The following is a 24,431-nucleotide window of genomic DNA, read 5'->3' as shown; positions in this document are numbered from 1 at the left end:
TATGAGTAATCTTACCATTGAAAAAGAAAGAAAAATAAACAATACTGATGAAGTAATTCTTTACGTGTGAAAATAAATTCAGTGATATTCTACAATTTTCCTTTTAAAACACCAGCTTCTGAATGTCATTAATCATGTGACTTTTTAATGCTGCTTCTGAGATGTCTGTGAGGACCAGGTTGCTTTTCGTATGGCTTTCTTAACTCAGTCTCCTTTTGAAAATATTGCAAAATATTTTATCAGTACAGAAGGAAAAATTTCTCATTTCTCAAATTAGATTTTTGGTGTGAAAACAATATCTTGAGCCTCAAAATAAAGACTGATATGGATCTTTTGATGCATTGGAGAAGGAGGAGGAGGGTAAAGAATTAAATAGTTAAAACCATTTCAAGCTTACAAGCTTACAAGTTGAGCCAATATGACTTAAAAGAAAACAGACCAGAAAAAAAAAGGAACAGCATAAACATAAGGAGGAATCGTGCAGAAGCTGCATCTGGTGTGTTCTGCCTTGATGAGTCATGCAAAGGGAAAGAACCTAGCACTGACTCAGAGGGTGGCCCTGCCCGGTACATATTAGCAATTTGACATACAGCCCAGAATCTCCAGCCCCACTCTCCCTAAACTTTAATTTCATGTTTTAACTTAACAGAAGTTGCTCAACAGCAGCGCTTCCATTATTTATTTTTATATACCACTTATAGCCTATGTGGTTTATATTCAGGTGCTCAAGCATTTTCCCCTATCTGCCCCAGTGGTCTCACACACTGTTTAATGCACCTGGGGCAATGGGGGCATTAAGTGACTTGCCCAGGGTCACAAGGAGCAGCATGGGATTTGAACCCACAACCGCAGGGTGCTGAGGCTGTAGCTCTAACCACCGTGCCACACACTGTACCTCAGCCTCCTACTTATCCAAAGAAGGAAGGGAGCAGGAGCAGCAGTGGTGGCAATTGAAGTAGCAGTCACCACAGCGGACACATTCAAGATATTGAAGGGAATTGACTTAGTAGAGAAAGAGAGACTGTTCACCCTCTCCAAGGTGAAGAGAATGAGAGGGCACTCGCTAAAGTTAGAAGGGAAAAAATTCCATACAAGCATAAGGAAGTTCTTCTTCACCCAGAAAGTGGTAGAAAATTGGAACGCTCTTCCGGAGGCTGTTATAGGGGAAAACACCCTTCAGGGATTCAAGACATAATTGGATAAGTTCCTACTGGAACAGAACATATGCAAGTAAGACTAGACTCAAATAGGGCACTGGTCTTTGACCTAAGGGCCGCTGTGTGAGCAGACTGCTGGACACGATGAACCACTGGTCTGACCCAGCAGCGGCAATTCTTATGTTCCATATTCTGGATGAGTTTCCAGTCTAACTCCCCTTTTATGAAGCCACGTTAGTGTTTTTTATCGCCAGCCACAGTGCTCATAGGAATTCTATGAGTGTCTGAACTTTTACTGCCATAGCCGGCAATAAAAAAAAAAAATGCTAATGTGGCTTCATAAAAGGGGGGTGGGAGGTGTAAGTGAAAGCCAGAATAGAAGGGGAGTAAGCCTGTGAACATTCACTGATTCATAGGCCTCTGTTCATGCCAGTACTGGACATGTAGGTCACAGTAGAGGTCCAAAGGGAGGTAACAGCCCTATTTCTGAGATCCATTTGGGGTTTAGATCCACGGTAACATAGTAAATGATGGCAGATAAAGGCCTGCACAGTCCATCAAGTTTGCCAACCAAGGCAACAGACAGAGGCTGCATCCACTACTCCATTAATGATTAAACTGGTTGACAATTTACCAACATGCCCATCACATATAGGCAGTTAAATATGATGCAGTCTTGGGAAAATATATGTTTAAAACAACAATATTGCTAATAGCATTTAACTTGCTAATTCCAACATTAAGGTGTCTTCCCCTCCCCCCTTAAGATGCACAGAATAAGTAAACCACTGAGGTTGTACCACAGAAAGACAGTATTCTGTAACATCACTGTCTTTGTACAGTCTCTTCCTCTGTAAACCACTCTGAACTGCTTCTGGTATTGCGTATACAAAATAAAGTTATTATTATTATTATATCAAGTCCATGACCCTTTACTCAGACTTGATCTTCCTCTGTCTTTTGCCATTTACATGACCCAGACCATAGAAGTTTGTCCGGCACTGGCCTTAGTTAACAACTACTGAAGTTGCAAAATCTTCCTCTGTCTTTTGTCATTTACAGGATCCAGACTGTAGACATTTGTCCAGCACTTAGTTCCTAACTATTGGAGTTACCAAAGAAGCACCATCCTTGCCCATCAAAACACCTCAACAGTCATGTTTCGCATCCATGTTCTTTCTGTGTTTATCCCACACATTATAGAGTTTGGTCATTGTTTTCCTCTGTCACTTCTACCAGGAGAGCATTCCAGGCATCCATGACAGAGACATTGCCAGACCTTGTATTCTGGGTGGGTCCAGAGTAGAGAATGACATGGTGACAAAATTCATCACCGTTCCCGTGGATAACCGTGGGAAATAATCCCATGTCATTTTCTAGTGTCTATTTCAACCTCAGTCCTTCTACACCAGCATTCTTCAAAGCAAAGCTTGCGGGTCAGTGATTGTGCCCAATTATACTCTGATTCTTCCCTCTCTCCTTAAAGAATGACATGAAGATGGTTTCCCGCGGTTATCTGTGGGGACGGGAACGGTGATGAATTTTGTCACCGTGTCATTCTCTAGTCCAGAGCTAACTTGGATGGACTTTTCCCCCTCCCTCCCCATAGAGTTATAAAATATTGTATTTTTATTACTGAAAATTTTTCTAAAGCTTGAACTTGGTTAAACTTATCTACCCTTGGGGATTCTAATGCAAATAATAATTTGAAACAAACACCATTTATTGCAATTTTTCTGCAGTTTCAGTAATATCAGAATCTGTTTTTCTTAGTTATAGTTGCCAAATTTTATTTAATGTTTATGAACTGCATAATATTGGAATGGATATTTCACAATTACAAGTTCTGTAATATGCCCGAATATTCATCATCTGGCATCAAAGAAATTTTTATTTTAAGCAAATATCTAATATCTTGGTGCATATGAAGGGGTGTTGAAAAGTTCTCAGCCCAGCTTCCTAAATTCTGAGCGTTATTTTGCCATTGTAGCTGAAGAGTGCCACGGCCCCTACCATCTGGAATTCAGCACCAAATTATATAAGAGAAATTACATCCCTTGATAAATTTAAATGTAATTTGAAGGCTTTTCTTTTTAAAGACGCATATGGTGTATAATAGTCCTTTTAAGGACGGTAATGGAATTCTATTCCTTGCCATCTTTTAACCTTCTAGCTTATTTTTACATAATTCTAGACCTTTTATACTTGGTTTCCCTTCCTACTGTTTTGATCCCTTTTCCCCCTCTCTTTCTCTTCATACAAATTGTATTTCTCCCCCTCTCCATCTTGTATCGGTAAGTTTATGTTCGTCAGTGAGTTTGTTTGTAACACTGTTTGTAATTTGTTTTATAATGTATGTTTTTACTACACTCTGTTTTTATATTATGTAAAACTGCTTTGAATTTTTAATAAGGCGGTATTTCAAATTTTTAATAAACCTGAAACCTAATCTTATTTCGTTAAGTGCCAATTTGCAGAAACAAAATTCTCTGTTTTCACATTGTTTCAGACCTTTGATTGAACCATATCCACGCCTTTCTCTTCTTGGTTGGGCGGAGAACTTTTTGCACCTCCTCTATACCTGTGGAGTGGCATTTTAGAAAGGATGTATACATAATAAAAACTGTTTGAATGTAGAAAGGAATGGAGATCATCAAGTTGTGTCAAGTTTCAATGGCATTTTTATGGTTATTGTAAACTGTTTAGATGACTGGTGATTGGTTTATCAAAGTTTTTATAACCTAAATTGTAAACAAGAACTACTGTTCTAATATAGTGGTTCTTTTACTAAGGTGCGGTAGCCATTTTAGCGTGCACTAAATACTAATGCATCCATTATAGTCTATGGACACATTAGCATTTAGCGCACGCTAAACTGGCTAACGTGCCTTAGTAAAAGGACCTCATAGTGAGAAATAGACATTTATGTATCAGTTACATGCAACAGGAACATCCATTTTAGAATCATAAATGTCTAAAATAGGAATGGGGCAAAATGGGCAAACATCCATGAGCTGCAGTGGCATAATCTTAGAGCCCCATAGCAGTGGTGCACCCTTACAATAGCTGGCAGGAATACCTAAGCCCTGCCAACCTCTGAAGGAGCTCAAAACATCAGGCTGCCAAGTTCGGCAATCAGCATTCTTGAGCTTGAGCCAGTAGCTAGCGCATGTAGGGCAGGATTAATTCGTCGAGGGCCCCTAGGCACCCAAGTACATTGGGCCCCCCGCCCCACCCCAGGCGGAAACAGGCGCCCAGGCGGAAACAGGAAGCTGCGTCAGAGGGAAGCTTTGGGCAAGCAGCACTGCTTGCACAATTACAGTTCCCCGCGTTGCTTGCTTGTCTTACTTTCCGTTAATGGGCAGGGGGGTCGTGTTGCCAATCGGGGGAGGGGGGGCCCGCATTGGCGATCGATGCTGGAGGGGCCCATTGTCATTTGGAAAAAACAAATTCATTGGGCCCTAGACACGTGCCTACTTGGCCTATTGGTTAATCCTGCCCTGAGCGCATGCTCACTTCTTGCACATGTGCAAAAACAGGGCATGTGCTAGGTCCCAGCATCTTGCATATGCTCAGTTTTAGTGCATGCACTAAGTGCTGGCATCCATTGATAGCACCTCACATGTGTGCAAAGACAGAACATGTGCTAGATGCTGGCTTAGGAACTGAATTTCGAGCTAGGCAGCATGACATTCTGAGGATGTTTGAAGGACTAGAAAATGTCTTCAGCTGGTGGAACGGGGATCCCTGTAAGCACAAGTATTTATATCATGGGTTGAGGGGAGGTGGAGGGGCAGAGAGTGGGAAGCCGATAGGACATTTCATACCCACCCATGTTGCCCTTAGGCCCACCCAAAATTTGCTGTCTGCTTAACACTACTGATACGCTGGCACATACATGTATTCTGAAAAAGTAATATACATGTTTATGCCAGGCACTTTAGAAACATACATGTGTTCTTTTCCCACTGCTGTCACAAATCCCAGTATCCCATACATGTTTTGTTTTCAAGAGAGATATAAACTTCTAGCCTAGAGTTTGAAGAGAATGGCCTCTAATCCCTCAGGTGGAGTACTGTTCAATGCATTTTTCTGAAACCTAAGTGTCTCAGATAGAGTGTTAATCCTGACCACTGTTCTTTTTAAGCTGAGCAGGAGTCATCCAACTGCACTGCTGTCATAGGGGGATGGTGTTTCAATATTGTGTTTTCAGTCACTAGAAAAGCACAGTTACTTTGGTGTTATCTGAAGACAGCAGGCAGTTATTCTCACATATGGGTAATGTCTCTGATGGCGCCCCGACACAGAGGTTCAAAAAGTGTGATATAGCTTTAAGTGCCTCCAGTGCCTGTGTTGGCTCCCCATATCTCCCTGTGGCTTGAGAGATTCCTAGTTCAGTTACAAGCTAAGGGCAAGCAGAAGGGTTGTGAGAATAACTGCCTGATGAATTCGGATAACACTCATTACAGGAAAGTAACTGTGCATTATCTCACATATGGGACACCCTAGCTATGATATCATGCCTCTGAGAAGAGGGTATTCAACTACCATGAGCCTGAGACCAAGCAGGTTGGAGGGATATTGGCTTCTAGGAGAAAATAAATGTAACAAAACAGCTTGATCGAATTGGCTGTTACCTGGAATGTGTCTCCAGGCAGTGATGGGAGGTGAAGGTGTGAACAGAGAACCATGTGGCTGCCTTGCATATGTCTTCAATGGGAAGAGTGAAGATTAGCCACTGTAATTACCATGGCTCAAACTCTGCGTGCCATGATACAAATCACAAGTGGCAGTCCAGCACCAGCATAACAAAAGGAGATACAGTCTGTGAGCCATGTAGAGATGACAGAAGTTCCCAATCTATTTGGATAGGACAGGAACAGCTGAGTGGAAGTCCTGTAAGTATTAGTGCAATCCAAGTAATAAGCAAGGGTGTGCTTGCAATCCAAGGTGTGGAGCGCCAGTTCATCAGGATGGGAATGTGGCATGGAGTAGAAGATGGGGGATCACAATAGACTGGTTGAGATGAAAGTCCTTTGGGAAGAATTTAGGATGGGTACAAAGGATGACCTGTCATGGTAGAACACCATATATGTGAAGTTTATTGGACTGATAAGACTGGACCCAACACGGTCCGTGTTTCGAAGAAACACTCCTTCCTCAGGGGTCCTAACACGTGTCGAAACAAAATAACCTGTTGGATAACAACTGAATAAAAACAATGACTACCGTCAGTGTTTGGCCCTGCATTGTGCAAGAGAAATGACGGTAGTCATTGTTTTTATTCAGTTGTTATCAGGTTATTTTGTTTCAAAACGCGTTAGGACCACTGAGGAAGGAGTGTTTCTTCAAAACATGGACCGTGTTGGGTCAAGTCTTATCAGTCCTTCTGGATACAAACTGTTTCATGTTTTTACAATTATTCAATAAAGTCTTGGCGTTCTGTACATCATCACTGCAATCTCTGTTTTTTGTGTACTGTTCAAGACGCCACACCACCTGCGCTGTTACACAACGGTTCTGCCTTCTCTTCTACCTGTGCCAGGGCTCTGTTGGAGACCACCCATATGTGAGAATAACCCTGCCTGCTTGTCCTGGGATAACAGGCAGATTCCTTATAGTCCCACAGAGCTTGCCTGGGCCCTCACTATTAAAATGTGATAGTGAAGAAGCACTCCACCCCCCCCCTCCTCCCCACTGGCAGGTCTGTAGGTAGAAGACTCCTGCTCAGCTTAGCTCAGATTAGAGTAGTGTATCACAAACTGTGTGCCATGGCAGATTCCAGGTGTGCTGCGAAATGCCAGCACCGGCTGACTTACAGGACATGCCTCCCGCGGCGAGAGACACATCCTGTAGGCAGTCAATTGGCGCCGACAACTCTCCTCCTCTCCCCGCACCTCTCTTCCTCCAGGATCCCTCACTGGTGAAGTGACAGATTCAGGGTCACGGCCAAAGGTCCTCTGCATAAGCGCGGACATTGACTTAATGATGTCACACATGCACGTGATGTCATTGCATTGATGTCCGTGCACTTCTGGATGCCTTCTGGCGACAGCACCGGGTTTAGTGTGACACAGCGCCGAGAAATTTGCAGGACACTGGCTTAGAGGGAACAGTAATCCTGACATCAATATGCTTTGACATAGCTATGCATTCTTCTGAAATGGGAAATAAATGTTATCTTTTTAGGCCCACACCACACATCCTAGACAAAAGCATGTTTTTGAGTTTTACACATGCATATCCTGGCTTTCTAAATGAGGATTTAGAAGTGTACACAATATACACTTCTAAAAGCCGTTTCGTGCACTTCTAAAATAAGCACCATAACATATTTTGTGTAAGCAGCTTCCTTCTACTCCTTCAGGCCTTCAGCTCAGTCAATCTGCCTCTGAAAGGGCAATAGTGCCATGAATCATGGGATTTTTCGTCCTTTGGATTCCATCTCTTCGCTTGCCATGCAATTGCATCAAAAGTCCTCCAGCTAGAAATGACTGACTGCAATCACCTGGAAGTTGGTACAAACATGTTCCTCAGTCAGAAGGTATGTGTCAGTTCTAAGTGATGGTCTACCTCTACACAAGCCTCATTCCCAATAGCTGAGAAAAATCAAACCCCAGTTGCCCATATCTCAGAGCACAGTGCTGTTGGTTTCTTCCTACATATGAAGAAACTTCAGCAGACTGTCTCTCCATCTAATAGTCTCTGCATACATTTTTTTTCCAAGATGCTAAGTGACATTTCCTTGACAGGTAAATACTGCTGAGAATACAGATGTTATGTCTTGGACATTGATTTAAATGGTTTGCACATAACTGTCTCATTTTTCTGTATAGTGTTGCAAATGCCCAGGCCTGGAACTATTTCCATGTTGTAAGGGTAGATCTTCCAGAATCTTTTGTCCTGCTACCTTTCATTCCAACCAATTGCCCAGGGCGACTTCTGAAATCACGCTCTGGTCCTTCACTCTGTGCCAGCTCTTCATCATACCTTAAAAAAACCAGAAACATTTTTTACATATTTCTTCCATTTCATTGGTATATTTTACCATCTAGTCTCCATCTCTATGTTCTGCCCCAGCAGCCTTATACTAGCTTTTATGGTATAGCTCTAAAACATGTTTAATGCTGTTCTTATGTCTTAGAATTTTAGTGCTGCAGTCATTTCCTGCCATGATATGTGAACAATGCATTGTGGCGGTATAGAAAATAAAGTTATTATTATTATTATTATATACTGTGGCCACCCCTGCTTATCTATATAAGCCTTACTGTAAGTGGTCTTTTTTCCTGCAGATATCCTTTTTCTCTCAGCTGAGCTTGAATCCTTTGTCTACCTGCTGTTATTTCCTGATTACATCTACTATCTTTGCTTTTATGGGTCTACCTTCTATGACCTCTTTTGTAATCTGGTGTCAGGCTCTGTCCGCTATTAGTCCCTTCACCTCACCCTCTGGCCTTGTGGATATTCTTTTTGGACCTCTGTGCCTCAGTGAGTTCAAACATGTTTCACCTTGTCTCAGAAGCATATGTGCTTCTCTACCCCACTTTGGACTGAACTTGTCTTTACCACACAGACACAGCTGCACACACATAAGTACAACTAAGCCAGTGGTTCCCAACCCTGTCCTGGAGGAACACTAGGCCAATTGGGTTTTCAGGCTAGCCCTAATGAATATGCATGAAGCAAATTTGCATGCCTATCACTTCCATCATATGCAAATCTCTCTCATGCATATTCATTAGGGCTAGCCTGAAAACCCAATTGGCCTGGTGTTCCTCCAGGACAGGGTTGGGAATCACTGAACTAAGCAACTTCCACCTGGTGATTTTCCAACCTGTGCCATAAAACCTTTTCCTCTTCAAAATCTCCACCTTCACCTACTGCTGCAGTATTCAGAACTACAAAGTCTCTTGCCCAAGGGCAGGGATAGGCAATTCCAGTCCTCAAGAGCTACAGTCAGGCTAGATTTTCAGGATATCCACAATGAATATGTATGAGATGGATTTGCATGCACTGCCTCCTTGAGATGCAAATCTATCTCATGCATATTTACTGTGGATATCCTGAAAACCTGATCTGCCTCTGGCAATAAGCTTCTGAGAATCTATGAGCTGTGAGTAAATTAGCTACATTTATTCAATAAAATAAATTTCAGTAAAAAACAGAGTCTTCTTGTGCATGCAGAAGTGCTAAGGTTATACTTTCTGGAAATTATAGCATATGTCTGCTTTAAGAGGCCAGAATCAAGGCCGGAACATTATGGGGCTCATAATTGAAAGAGAAAAACGTCCAAAAACCAGCCTAAGTCGGCACTTGGACGAACATTTCCCAAATACGTCCAAGTGCCGATACTAAAAACGGGTTTTGGATGTATTTCTAAACGGCCTAGGCCTTCATAGTGCTGCTGAACGACCAAAGCTAAACGGGGCGTTTCGGGAGGAGTGTCGAGGGTGGGAGTTGGATGGGACATGGGCCAGCTTAGACTTAGTCGTACAGCATGTATAACCGAAAGTTATACAGCCCACGATTGACGGAACTTGGACGTTGTGACTACCTAAAGTCACCAGAGAAGCACTGCAAACACATAGAACAGACCCTCACACACTATCCCAGTGATCCCAGACCCCCCCCACCCCCATAAAAATATAAATCACACCTTTAAAATTCAGCCTCTAGACCATCATCACTTGGCCGCCTGGCATAGGAAAGCCTAGTCGTCCAGCACAGAGGCAGCTTAAGTCGAATTGGGGTGGGTTAGGGACTCATGGAAAGGAGGACCCATGCCCATAAGCCCCTGTAATCACTGCATTGATAATGAAACATGTGCACTCCCCTATACACCCCCAAAACCCTTTTGTACTGGCATATAAGTGGCTCCTGCAGCCATAAGGGCTATTGGGGTGGTAGATAAGTGGGTCTAGGGGATTCTAGAGGTGGTTTGGGGGGTTCACCGTGACCTATAAGGGAGCTGTAATGAGGAGAAGCCATGGCACCCTTTTTGTGAAGTTCACAGCAGTGCCCCACTATAAGGTACCCCACTATTTAGGTGGCATGTCTGGGTGTTCAGTCCATCACTTTGCAGACCACTCTCACGTCAAACAGGGCTTGTTCTAGGCGTTTTGGACTTGGACGAAAAGTTAGACGAAAATGTGGTATAAAGATGGACGATTTAGTGACTTGGACGATCAGATCTTCAGGACGTATAATTAGACGATTTTTGAAAGTAATAAAAAAATTTTGGACGTATTTTTCGAAAATGTGACCTAGGCTGTTTTTTACTTTGGACAACTTGCGAGTTGGACGTAAACGGACTTAGACGTCCCTTTCGATTATGCCCGTCCACGCTTTTAGGGGAAATTCTGTATAAGATGCCAGTCTCAGCAGCCGTCTATGGGGCTGCTGATAGGAAATATGTATAGCCTTATTCATTTTGAAAATCAGTCATTTTCACACCTGCCCAGCAACCATGATAAAACAATAAACAATACAAAACATAGCCCTAAGATTTATCTATTCACTGAAAAAATACGACCACATCACAGAGGCATACCACGACTCACACTAGCTTCCAATACAAGCCAGAGTACACTTCAAATTCCACTGCCTCCTATTTAAAGCTATAAACGGAGACAGCCCAACTTGGGAGGACACAACCAACATTCCGGAACCCGAGGAGATCGTAAAAGTAGATCAGGATGAAAATCTGGTCCATCTAGAGGTGAGCAAGGTGGATGTCCTCAGGCAGATAGACAGGCTAAAGAGCGACAAATCGCCAGGTCCGGACGGCATTCACCCAAGGGTACTCAAGGAACTAAGGAACGAAATAGCTGAGCCACTTCGACAGATATGCAATCTATCCTTAAAAACTGGAGAGATTCCAGAGGACTGGAAAATAGCAAATGTCACGCCCATCTTCAAGAAAGGCTCAAGGGGAGACCCGGGAAACTACAGGCCGGTGAGCTTTACCTCGGTCCCGGGAAAGATGATGGAAGCGCTGATTAAAGACAGCATCTGGGAACACATCGAAAACAATGGGCAGCTAAAGTCGAGCCAGCATGGCTTCTGCAAGGGCAGGTCATGCCTCACGAACTTATTATACTTCTTTGAGGGGGTAAACAGCCAGGTGGATAAAGGGGAATCCATAGACATCATTTACCATGACTTCCAAAAAGCCTTCGACAAGGTACCACACGAAAGACTGCTAAGGAAGCAATAGAACCACGGGGTACAAGGGGTGGTCCACCGATGGATCAAAAACTGGCTGGCGGACAGGAAACAGAGGGTTGGAGTAAAGGGCCATTACTCAGATTGGAAATGGGTCACGAGCGGAGTTCCACAGGGGTCGGTGCTGGGACCACTTCTGTTCAACATATTTATTAACGACCTGGAGGCAGGAACAAAATGTGAGGTTATTAAATTTGCGGATGACACTAAACTATACAGCAGGGTCGAAATCATGGAGGACTGCGAAGACCTCCAAAAAGATCTGACAACGCTGGAAGAGTGGGCCAAAAAGTGGCAGATGAGCTTCAACATAGGGAAATGCAAGGTCATGCATGTTGGGAAAAAGAACCCGATGTTCACTTACAAGATGGGGGGATCACCGCTAGGGGTGAGCAACCTTGAAAGAGACCTGGGAGTGATGGTAGACACAACATTGAAGGCGTCGGCACAGTGCGCCACAGCCTCAAGGAAAGCGAACAGAATGTTGGGTATCATTAAGAAAGGTATCACGACCAGGACGAAGGAAGTCATCCTGCCACTGTATCGTGCATTGGTGCGCCCGCACCTGGAATACTGTGTCCAGTACTGGTCGCCATACCTCAAGAAGGACATGGCGATACTTGAGAGAGTCCAGAGAAGAGCAACTAAGCTGATAAAGGGTATGGGGAACCTCTCATATACTGACAGACTGAAAAAGCTGGGGCTTTTCTCGCTGGAAAAGCGACGACTCAGAGGAGACATGATAGAAACCTTCAAGATCATGAAGGGCATAGAAAGAGTGGACAGGGACAGATTTTTCAAACTATGGGGAACCACAAGTACAAGGGGACACTCAGAGAAATTGAGAGGAGAAAGGTTTAGAACAAATGCCAGGAAGTTTTTTTCACCCAGAGGGTGGTGGATACATGGAATGCGCTACCGGAGGATGTGATAACCAGAAGCACGCTACAGGGCTTCAAAGAGGGTCTGGACAGGTACCTGGAGGACAAAGGGATTGAGGGGTACAGATAGGAGTAGAGGTAAGGTTAGAGGGATAGGATTAGAGGTAATTTGTAAAATTAGTCAGAGACTACTGTTCAGGCAGTGGGCCTGATGGGCCGCCGCGGGAGCGGACCGCTGGGCGAGATGGACCTCTGGTCTGCCTCAGCGGAGGCAACTTCTTAAGTTCTTATGTTCTTACTGGAACAATCAACTAATTCAATCCACCTCAACCAGACACAGGAGAACCCATACACTATTCACACACCCGCCAACCAAAAATGTCAAACGAAGAAAACTGTATGACAACCTTCTGGCCACCAGAGCAGCGAAACTGGACAGACAAATCACCAATCTACTGATCTCGACCACAGACTTCAAAAAAGAAACAAAAACCCTACTCTTCAAAAAATACATAAAACCAATATAACACAACCAAACATGTCCCAAACTTCACCTAAAATACTATCTACTCCTTAGCAAATTAGAAAATGTTCAGACTATTCCTTAAATTCTTCTTAATGTCATACAATTCTTATGTAATCCGCCTTGAATAGCAAGGTAATGGCGGAATAGAAATCTGTAATGTAATGTAAAATGCAGTGGTGTAGCAAGGGAGGTTGGCGCCCAAGGCACCCCCTACTCTTCCCGTCATGCCATGTACCCCTTGCTCCCACCCACCCCCCCACCCCCGAGTACCTCTTGAAATGTTCGCAGGTGAGAGCAGCATCTTCTACCTGCTGCTCACGCTGGCCTCAGCTCCCTTTTGATGTCATGTCCTGGTTCTACGACCAGGAAGTGACATTAGAAGGGAGCCAAAGCTGGCAGGTGAAAGATACTGCTTGTGCTGGTGAAACTTTAAAGAAGTGCATGGGGGGGTGGAGATTAGAGGCTCTAGGGCAGTCCGCCCATCCCCGTCCCCTTACTATGCCACTGCACATATGCATATGAATAGCCTTGCATAAAATATGAGCTGCTATATGTTAGTGGACATGTACAGAGGTGGTATTTGGGCGCAGCACATGTGTAGTTCATAAGTAAGTGCATAGATTATACAATTTGCTAATCTATTCATGCACATGAATAATTTAGGTGCAGACATTTAGATCTGCATGAAAGCAGGTGCAACTGTATGTGCCTACAAGGTAGGCAGGAATTTTGTTGCTTACACTAGTATTTTATAAAGACATATACGCATCTATATGTCTTGATAAAATAGCACTTAAGTAAGCACCTCCTTGCCTTCTTAAACCAGGTGCCCTGTTATAAAATTACACTCTTGTTTTGCTCTAATCAGGCCCAGAACTTGCTCCCCTGAAATTTGTGCATGCCAGATGCATACATGTATAAGTAATATCTTTTAAAAATGGATTCATATACACAAATGAAGATTTATAGATGTAAATGGCAAGTTTTTACATATTTAAACCATCTAAAATCATCTTCTCATGTAGTCAGCATTCTACATTTGCTGTCAAAGCTAGTCTGAAATTCCAAGAAAACTCTAGGTGGATCCTATAGGCCAGCCTTACACTATGGTGTTCATTTTCAAAGCAGATGGACATCTTAAAATGCCTTAAAAAACATTCATCTGCTAAAAATGTCCAAATCCTGATTTTGCAAAGTCAGAATTTGGATGTTTCACACTGCATTTCATCATAATAGCAAGGGGGTGTACTGTAGGCATGTTTTGGGTGGGACTAAAGAGGGACCAAAAGTAGGATGTTCAACAGGGATTTTCAAATGGGAAAAACCACCCATATCTAAAAAAAATATTTTTATCTAGAGTAGACCTGTCTCAATCATGTTCAAATTACAAAAAGTTGATTTAATTGAGCAGCAGACCACTGGAGGGATTAAGGCATGATCTCTCCTTAATCCTTCAGAGGTTGTTCTTACCACCCTTCTCCCCTGAAAATGTCAGCAGTAGGAATTATAGCCATTCTTAATAAAGCAGTAAGAAGGTCAGAGTAGTAGGCTAGTGACTAGTGTGATAAACTGTGAAACAATGGACCCAGGTTTAAATCCAAGCAAACCAAAAATTGACCCTGGGTATTTCATAGATCCAAGGAACAGACAAAAACAAAAACAACTGTGGAGAAGATGTCCAAGATACAATCTTTTAATCCACATGATAAAATGTCTAGGACCCAAAGAATGGGAACTAAGGACCTAACACGGTCCATGTTTCGACTACCCTGTTTTCCTCAGGAGTCCCTGAAAAGTCCTAAGGCAAAGAAACGTGGATCAAAGGCTACATACAGTCCTGCTTGAGGGTGCTGTGTAAAGGAATGTCACTCAAATTCTTTTTGTTTTCATCTGTCCTAGGTTTAAATCTCACTTTAACTTTTTTTTTTTTTTTAAATTAATAATTCTGAGTTTTCCAGAAACTGAATACTACCTGAAAGCCTGAAGGCTATCGAAGTGCTGTACATTCAGTTACAGTAGGTATTTTTCAGGCCCTGGAGTGATTGCATTTCCAAAAAAAGTCGGGTTGAGGTCTGAACCTTTGTCCCTTGGTTTACAGTCTACTGCAGTAACTACTAAGCTACTCCTCTGTTTTGCAGGGACATCTGTGTGGCCATATTTTTGAAAACGAGGTCAGACAGATATTCGTGCCCTGGATTTTTTGGTCATTCGAAAGTTCTATATTTCACTTTAGAAAATGGCTTTTCATTTTGGATGTTTTAAGTGCAAAAACGTCCATCTCACAGCCATAATCAAACAGGAAATCTAGATGTTCTACCTGTTTAATCATGGCTTTGAGATAGCCTTTTTTAAAGATGTTATGAGCAAAACGTTTTTTTAGACTTAGACTTTTTCTGACGTATATTTTGAACACCAATAAATTGTTGTTTGAAAATTCAAAAACATTTGTTATGAAGAAAATATTTGTAAATATTTTTAATATCCTACAAGAGTTCGTAGTTTCCAAGAACTTCTTTCGATGGAGACTTATTCCATTTACAGTCAGGAATTTCACCATTTGGTACAACTATATTAAGCGTATCATTAATAAGATTATATTTAAGTATGCGATCATTAGCTGTACTGGATGTAAGAGATGGGGAGGCATTAACCTGTAAAGAAAGAAAGAAAGAAAAATATCACAATATGTATTTAATTGTTGTTGATAGTATATTTGATGTAATCTTTCCCAGTTTCCACAACTAGCCAGGTGTCAGGTTTATACACATCCTTTATAGGTCCAGTAAATATCATACTAGCTGAAGGAGATTTATTTAGCTACTAGTCTTTAAGCCCGTTACATTAATGGGCGCTAGAATAGATGTCTGTCTGTCTTTCTTTCTTTCTGTCTCTCTACCTCCTGCTGTATTTCTCTCTCCCTGGCCCCCTTTCTGTCTGTCTTTCTGTCCCTCTTCCTGCCTTTCTGTCTTTCTGTCTCCCTCCCTCCTGCTGTCTGTCTGTCTTTCTATCTATCTGTCTCTCTCCCTGCTCCCTATGTAACATTTCCCCCACCCCACTTTCCTGTGCAGCAGCAGCATTCCCTCCCCCTCCATTTCCCTGTGCAGCAGCATTTCCCTCCCCCACCCCACTTTCCTGTGCAGCAGCCGCAGCAGCATTCCCTCCCCCTCCACCTACCCTGTGCAGCAGCTGCAGCAGCATTCCCTCTCCCTCCATTTCCCTGTGCAGCAGCATTTCCCTCCCCCCACTCTACTTCCCTGTGCAGCAGCAGCAACAGCATTTCCCTCCCCCCCACTTACCCTGTGCAGCAGCCGCAGCAGCATTCCCTCTCCCTCCATTTCCCTGTGCAGCAGCATTTCCCTCCCCCGACCCCACTTCCCTGTGCAGCAATAGCAGCAGTATTCCCTCCCTGTCCACTTCTCTGAGCATCAGCAGCAGCGGTATTTACCTTCCCCTCCAGGTCTCTGTGGAGCAACAGCAGCATTTCCCCCAAGCCCCCCCCTTCCCTTCCGGTCTGGACTACCATCGCACTCACTGTAGTCAAGGAGATCTTCCTCCTCCAGATTAGACACACTGATTTGCTGCTTCATCAAAACTGTTCGTTGCCGCAATGCTTCATTCACTGAAAGAGAGGGCACAGCAGGAAAAACGGCTCTACCGGTAGAAGTTTATTTGTAAGTTTAAAGGTGCCGTCATGGCTCCTCTCAGGATCGCTGCCTGCGTTGGAAGCCTTCTCCGATGCAGGTGTGGCTCATGAGAGGAGCCGCCGCAGCACCTTTAATCTTAAAAATAAACTTCTACCGGTAGTGCCGTTTTTCCTGGATGGAGGTCTGGAGCGCCAATTCTGTGCACGTGACCGTCGCCAGCACTCCCAATGACCTCCTCGCGGTCCAATGCGGGCAGCCATAGCAATATTTCTCTGGCGGTGGGTGGGTGGAGTGAGGGCGGGAGGGAGGGGGGAGTCGCGCATGTTTGCTGCCTCTGTCAACCAGCCACTGCCACAGCCAAACGCACATGCGCATTCCTACCTGCGGGAATCTACAGCTCACGGAAAATGGAAGCATGCAGGTAAGAGTGCGTATGCGTGCTTAGAGTTTTATTATATTAGATGTGGGCATTTGTCCACTGACTATCAGACCAAGAGAATCAACTTATCGCACCTATGTCAGTGAATGATTTTCTTTTGGCAATGCTGCCCTACCTAGATCTGAACCAGTAACCTAGAGGTGCATAAACCATCCAGTTCCCCACCTGACACAGCAGAAAGCACAGTTACTTATCATAACAGGTGTTATCCAGGGAGAGCAGGCAGATATTCTCATATGGGGTGATGTCCTCCATGGAGCCCCAGTACGGACAGCTTTAAGTTTTTAGAAAATTTGTGACTGCCCACATTGCGCATGTGCGAGTGCTTTCCTGCCCGAAGTAGGCTTGCAGCACCTCAGTTCCATAAGCAAGCTAAGAAGCCAACTAGAGGAGGTGGGTGGGTTGTGGAAATATCTGCCTGCTGTTTCTGGATAACACCTGTTAGGGTAAATAACTGTGCTTTATCCCAGGACAAGCAGGCAGCATATTCTCACATGTGGGACTCCCTAGCTTACTAGAATGGGATGGAGGAGGTGTTGGCTATTAAGAAAATAAATTTTGCAATACTGCTTGGCCGAAGTAATCATCCCATCTGGAAAAAGATTCCAGACAGTAGTGAGATGTGAGATATGAACTGAGGAACAAGTAGCAGCCTTACAGATCTCAATAGGAGTGGAATGTAAGAAAGCCACAGAAGCTGCCATAGCTCGGATTTTATGTGCGGTAACACTACCCCCCAGTTCCAGCCCAGCCTGAGTGTAACAGAAGGCGATACAGGCCACCAACCCTGTAGAAATAGTTCTCTTGGATACAGGTTGTCCAACTTGTTAGAATGAAATGAGACAAATAGTTGAGGAGATGTACCATGTGGCTGAGTTCATTGTAAGTAATAAACCAAGGCTCGTTCCAAAGTATGAAGAGCTATGTCTCTGGAATGAGAATGAGGTTTGGGAAAGAATACTGGAAGCACAATCGATTGAGATGAAACTCCATGACTACTTTTGGAAGGAACTTCGAATGGGTGCGAAGTACTACTTTGTCATGGTGGAACACTATAAAAGGTGGCTCCTCCACCAGCACTTGAAGCTCGCTCACTCGATGAGCAGCAGTAAGGGAGATGAGAAAGACCACTTTCAAAGTGAGATATTTGAGATGAGCCGAAGACACTAGTTCAAAAGGAGGCTTCATGAGTCTAGAGAGAAGCATAGTAAGATCCCAAACCACTGGAGGTGGTTTGATATTCAAAAGCCTTTCATGAATCTGGATACGAGAGGATGAGCAGTCAGAGGTTTACTGTTGAGTGGTCCATGAAAAGCATTGATAGCACTGAGATGAATTCTAATTAAAGTGGTTTTAAGACCAGAGTTGGATAAATGTAAAAGATAATCCAATATGGAAGATATAGATGAAAGTGAAGCATCATGATGATGAAGAGTACACCACACAGCACTGGTCGCCGTACATGAAGGCCACGGAACTACTCGAAAGGGTCCAGAGAAGAGTGACTAAGATGGTTAAGGGGTTGGAGGAGCTGCCATACAGCGAAAGATTAGAGAAACTAGGCCTCTTCTCCCTCGAACAGAGGAGAAGGAGCAGGGACATGATTGAAACATTCAAGGTACTGAAGGGGATAGACTTAGTAGATAAGGACAGGTTGTTCACCCTCTCCAAGGTAAGGAGAACGAGAGGACACTCTCTAAAGTTGAAAGGGGATAGATTCCGTACAAACGTAAGGAAGTTCTTCTTCACCCAGAGAGTGGTGGAAAACTGGAACGCTCTTCCGGAGTCTGTTATAGGGGAAAACACCCTCCAGGGATTCAAGACAAAGTTAGACAAGTTCCTCCCCATGACCTCTGTTCATCAGGCAAGTCCCTCTTATGTGTACCCTTCTCTTCCACTGACAACTCCAGACTCCATCCCTTCTTCTTGTGGCATCGTATGCCTTGAATAGGCTGCCTGAATCAATACGTAATGCTCCATCCCTAGTAGCATTCAAATCCAAGCTAAAAGCCCACTTTATTGAATCTGTTTTCAACTCTTAACTCCCATTCACTGCTGTCAGATACCTATACCCACTGTATCATTTCCTCTACCATAATCTCCCCATCCCTGAAATGTCCTGTCCAAATTAGATTGTAAGCTCTTCTGAGCAGGGACTGTCTATTGTATGTTAAAATGTACAGTGCTCCGTACGCCTTTCAGCGCTATGGAAATAATAAATAGTAGTAGTAGTAAGGTGAAGAGGACGGAAGGGAAGTAGGTTGTCATTTCAGATGAGGAGATGGTTGTGATGAAGAACTCCAATGATAAAGCATAGAGTGCCGAACTGAAGAAGAGGACTTTTTGGAAGTGTGAACTCGATGTGGAAAGGTAGTACGACATCCTCTAGGAGGTGATCCCATAGTAGAAGTCTGATGTTTCAATGGATCAGTCATGGAGTACTGTGAGGCTCCAAAGAGGTGTCGATTTGATCCAGTATCGAAAGAGTCAACTGAGGGAGAGGCATGAAGTGTGACTTAAGTACACTGGCAATCTCCCTGCAGAAGAAACTGTAAGGTTTGAAGTTCAGGTCCCCCACAAGGTGAGGTTGTAGGGGTTTACGTGAGAGGCGCCCTTACAAACGTCAGGTCCCAGGTTCAGTTCCCTCACAGAAGATTCACCAGGAGTAGAATCAAATAAGAAACACAGCCAGAGGTAATTGCATAAAGAATATATTATAGTCTTACAGAAAAGCAATATTCATAAGCATTACAATTAAGCATTACAATTAGGGAGAGAGCAAAGCAGTTTCCCTGCCTCACAGAGTTCAGAGGAAAAGAGAGACATAGAAGCCTGAAGTTACAGGGAGATCCAGAGAGAGATTGAGAAAGGGGGATGGGGTGATGGTCTAAGCTTCGGGTTCCATAGATAAAGAGAAGGATAGACAGAGAGATACACAGAGAAAGAGATAGATCCATGTGTGTTGCAGAGAGGAGGCTTTTATAGTTTGGAATCTTATTCTGAATATAGAAACTATTGTATTTCCCAGTATCTTTCTGTTTATAATTTGTAAACTGTTTGAAACAATGGTTAATTTAATTGATAAGGAAGATGTGATACTTGCAGGCATGGTAGATGGAATTAGTCTCTGGCTTCTTTGTCCCATTCAAGCAGCCTATCTTCTTGATAAACAATCCAGTCTGGCTGGATGCTTAATGTATGTGAATTCTGTGCAGGAGCACAGAATTCTGCATCAACATTCTAGAGTCAGATTGATATAATTTCCCATAGGCCTTTGCTGACATTAGTTATGCCAACTGAAAATGCTGATTGCTAGCAATAGCTATGCTGACAGAAACCACCGAGCTTCCCTTGAAAGGATTGTACCACAGATGATGTACCACCTGGTACTAATGGTGCAGAAGACTGCCTTGATGTGGGCAACTGGGGACGGAAGTCTGTAGATCGAGGACATTGGCTTGCGGCCTGCATTGAAAGACTTGATGCTGTTAAGGCCTGCGATGTCTGGTATATAGGATTGCACCAGTATCAATGATGTACCAGCCGGTACCAATGATGCCGCAGACTGCCTTGTTGCGGGCGACTTGAAAGAGGATGCACCCCGTAAAAGAGAGACAGGTTGGAGGTCTGCAGATCGATGATATCGTCTTTCAGCTTGCATTGAGAGACTGGATGCTTTCAAGGCCTGTGACGTGTGTTGAACAGCAGGCGCCAGTACTGTAGGCATATCAGCTGATACTATTGGTGTTACAGGTTGCTTCGGTGAGGGTGACCTCAAAGAGGATACACACCTAGATGGAGAGATAAGTCCATGGATCGATAGTGTCGCTGAGAGGTCTGCATTGAGAGACTCAATGCTGTAGAAACCAGTGACACATGCTGGAAAGATGTAGCTGACTTTCCTAGAAGATGCTCTGATGTCGATGCCGATGTCAATGGTAAGGGCACCATCTCCGAAGATGAACCAAACAGCTTTTCTTGCTGAATGCGACTGGCTTTTACAAGAGCATTTTTGAAGAATAGAACACCTGGTGCAAGACTCGATCCAATGATCAGGCCCCAAAAACTGAAAACACCAACTGTGAAGGTCCATGATGGAAATAGGTCTTTGCTCCAGCAGAGGGTAAAAAAGCAGGGGTAGCAATTCTTATAAATAAAAAATGTATGGCCAAGATTAAGGTAATAAATTCAGACCCACATGGAAGATGGATACATGTTGATATAGGTATGGGAAATAATGCCCTGACGTTGTTTAATATATATGCCCCTAATTCGAATCAATCAGAATTTTTTAAAAAATTACAGAATATGTTGTTACCACTGGCTACTTCTAATTTAGTGGTAGCTGGAGATTTTAATGCTGTAATGGATCCATTATTGGATAAAAAACCAAGTAAAAATATAAAATCTTTAGGTTTAGATAATCTGGCTCAATCATGTGATTTGAAGGATATATGGCGTATTCTTCATTTTAATGATCAGGAGTTTTCATTTTGTTCACAGGTTCATAAATCATTTTCAAGAATAGATTATATTTTTGTTTCAACAAACGAAGTGCAACAGGTGATTAAAGCTTCCATAGATCCTATTATTATTTCGGATCATGCAGGAATATGGATAGAATTACAATTGGATAAATTGGAAAAGGGTAGACCTCTTTGGAGATTTGATAATGCACTGCTTGTGGATGATAAATTTTTGGAAAATTTTAAAACACAAATTAATGATTTCTTTCAAATCAATTTAGTGGAGGATACATCTATTGAGAATGTATGGGATGCATTTAAAGCAACTATGAGGGGTAATATTATATCATATTCAGCTTTTATTAGGAAACAGAATAAAATGCAATATATAGAATTAGAAAAAGAAATTAAAATATTAGAAGCTAAATTGATAAATAAATGGGAAAATGAGATATTGCAAGCTCTTTTGAAAGCAAAAGGTAAATATAATGAATTAACTTCAAAAATGATAAGAAAGGATTTGTTTTCCAAACAAGCAGTGTATTATGGAAATTCTAATAAGACGGGGAGATTATTGGCAAATTATCTTAAAGCAAAAAAAAGGAAAACTAATGTTAATGGGATAAAAGATGATAATGGTATAATAACAAATCAAACAGGGGGGTCACGTGACGCTATGAGCTGCTGAGGACGCGTTCCTGTGCAGCTCCGGGGCCCCGATCCACAAAACAGCATTTTTAAACTGATCCGCGGCATTCTGGCCGCTCCATTCAGCAGCGCGCACGATCGGGATTACATGGAACGGTACTTGACCCGATCACAAGACCTGATTTGTCCTCCCTCCGCTCGTAAAACGCCGGCGCGGCTGAAATCCGGCGAGGCTAAAATGGCGGCGGCAATGATCGCGGCTGAGCGGCCGAAATCTGGCCAGGCCAAAATGGCGGCGGCACCGCTCGCGGCTGTGTCTGTGCTTGCAGACACAGCTATAGAAGACATCAAAAAGGCTGTAGCCCAGGTGATGGGGCCGCAATTGGACACCATTACATCACAAATGAATCGCCTGGAGCAACTTTTTACAGATACAGCGACACGTACTACTGAGCTGGAACACAGGGTATCAGCTGCAGAAGACACTGTGAACTCCCATGAGCTGGATTTAGCGGCCTTACAAGAAACGGTACAGGCGCAGGCTGATAAATTGGATGATCTGGAGAACCGGTCACGTCGAAATAACTTACGATTTCTGGGCGTGCCCGAGATAATCCCTGATGCCCGCCTGTTGGCTGAGTTGGAGGGTTGGCTCGAGATGGAGTTCCCTGATGCTGTGGTACCTGGATCTCTTTGCCTGGAGCGGGCACATCGTTTGGGTGTGCGACCTACTCGTGAATCTAGACCACGTGTGGTCATTGCAAAATTTCTTAACTATCGGCACAAGATGGGAGTATTGAGGCAATCCCGGGCCCGGAAGGACTCTCTTAAACTAAGGGGCTCTGTCATACGTCTCAGTCAAGACTACTCATCGGCCCTTACTGAGCGGCGCAAGGCCTTCTATCCGCTCTGTACGAAATTGGTGGAGCTCAAACAGCGATTTCTTTTTGTGTACCCTGCTCTACTAAAGATCCAGCATGATGGAGCGTGGCACTCCTTCTCTGTGTCCACAGAAGCAGCAGATTACATCAATCAACATCTTGGCTCTCCTGCGGACCCACCTTGACTCTATAAGTACTTTTTGGCCGTTTAGGGCCAGGGTGCTCTCTGCTGACCCTTTCTAGTTACTGTTTATTGTGTTGAGGTTCAGTTTACATTTCACTGTTTCTTGGGCTTGGGTGGATCGGGGCACCGTGAGGTGTCTTCACGGTCCTTGAGCATATTCCTTGGAATATGCTGTGTGGGTTATTTGGGGAATGGGGGGGAGGGGTTGCTGTTTGGATGGGAACAGTCTACAGGACCTCCTTACTGGCTACTGCTATTTTCTTGTCACTATCGGTTCTTTGTCTTATGTTACTACTGTTAGTTTCACTGTCACTAGTTGGGCGTACTCTAGGGTACCATATGGATAACACTTGGGTGAGGCTGGGCACCTGGGTGTACATTTTGATTACTGCTTGCTGTATATTGACTAGGTTAATGGATCCTGGGTGATAGCACACTCTGTATTGTGTCCTGGAACGTGTCTGGGATTACATCCCCGGTGAAACGTTCTAAGCTGCTTAAACAGTTGAAACATCATCGTGCTGATTTAGCGTGCTTGCAGGAAACTAAGTTGACTATTGAGGAACATAAAAAACTGCAGAGGGGCTGGGTTGGTTCTGTGCTTTATGCATCCTCTTCTGGTAAAAGGGCTGGGGTTTGTTTGCTGATTCGTAAGGGTCTGAAATGTGCTGTCTCAGTCTGTCATCAGGATTCTCAGGGTAGAAACTTATTGTTGCATGTATCCTTACAGGGTATGGACTTTCGATTACTGATTACTTATGGGCCTAATTTCTATTCTTCTACCTATTTTGCTAATCTAATTTCGTTGGGCCTCTTGGACTCTTCCTTTCCTCTTATTGTAGCTGGGGACCTCAATCAAGTGTTAGATCCCTCTCTGGATCGCTCTACTGTTTCGCCCTCACTGGCCACTGCTTCCACTAAGGGAGTGTCGTTTCTGTGTAAGTCTCTGGGTTTGGTCGATCCATGGCGTCTTCTCCATCCTTTTGAGAGGGACTATACTCACCAGTCCAGAGCGCATGGGTCCTTTTCTCGCTTAGATTATCTTTTGGTCTCGGAACATCTTTTCTCTCGTGTCTCTGAGGCTACCATTGGGCCCCTAGAAGTATCTGATCATTGTCCGGTGTGGATTGATGTGGCCTGGGGTGTTCCTCCCTTTGGATCTTTTCGGTGGCGTTTTCCTTCTTACTTGCAAGATGACCCTGATTTTATAGCCTATCTTAGTACTCGCTGGGATGACTTACTGATTACCAATGGTCAACATCAATCTACTCCTGACCTTTTTTGGGAGACGGCCAAGGCAGTACTTCGGGGGGACATTATTTCGTACGTTGCCGCTCGTCGTAAACGTATCTCCTCTGGTATTCTTCGGCTAGAAAAA

The 24,431-nt window shown here is 43.6% G+C and overlaps 1 protein-coding gene across 3 annotated transcripts in view; it reads right to left on the bottom strand.

Moving 5' to 3' along the window:
* Positions 1-6,552: 6,552 nt before the first annotated feature.
* TTLL1 (tubulin tyrosine ligase like 1) overlaps positions 6,553-24,431 on the bottom strand; it is a 155,178-nt gene continuing 137,299 nt past the window's right edge. For all 3 annotated transcript variants that reach the window (XM_033952517.1, XM_033952516.1, XM_033952518.1), the window contains 2 exons: positions 15,279-15,442; positions 6,553-8,147 (listed from right to left, as the gene is read on the bottom strand). In XM_033952517.1, the coding sequence (XP_033808408.1) occupies positions 8,018-8,147; positions 15,279-15,442 (294 nt within the window). In that variant the 3' untranslated portion in view covers positions 6,553-8,017. The remainder of the gene's footprint in view (positions 8,148-15,278; positions 15,443-24,431) is intronic.

This window comes from Geotrypetes seraphini, chromosome 7, assembly GCF_902459505.1.
Source record: "Geotrypetes seraphini chromosome 7, aGeoSer1.1, whole genome shotgun sequence".
Classification (NCBI taxonomy): domain Eukaryota; kingdom Metazoa; phylum Chordata; class Amphibia; order Gymnophiona; family Dermophiidae; genus Geotrypetes; species Geotrypetes seraphini.
This window is presented reverse-complemented; position numbering and strand designations above follow the sequence as displayed.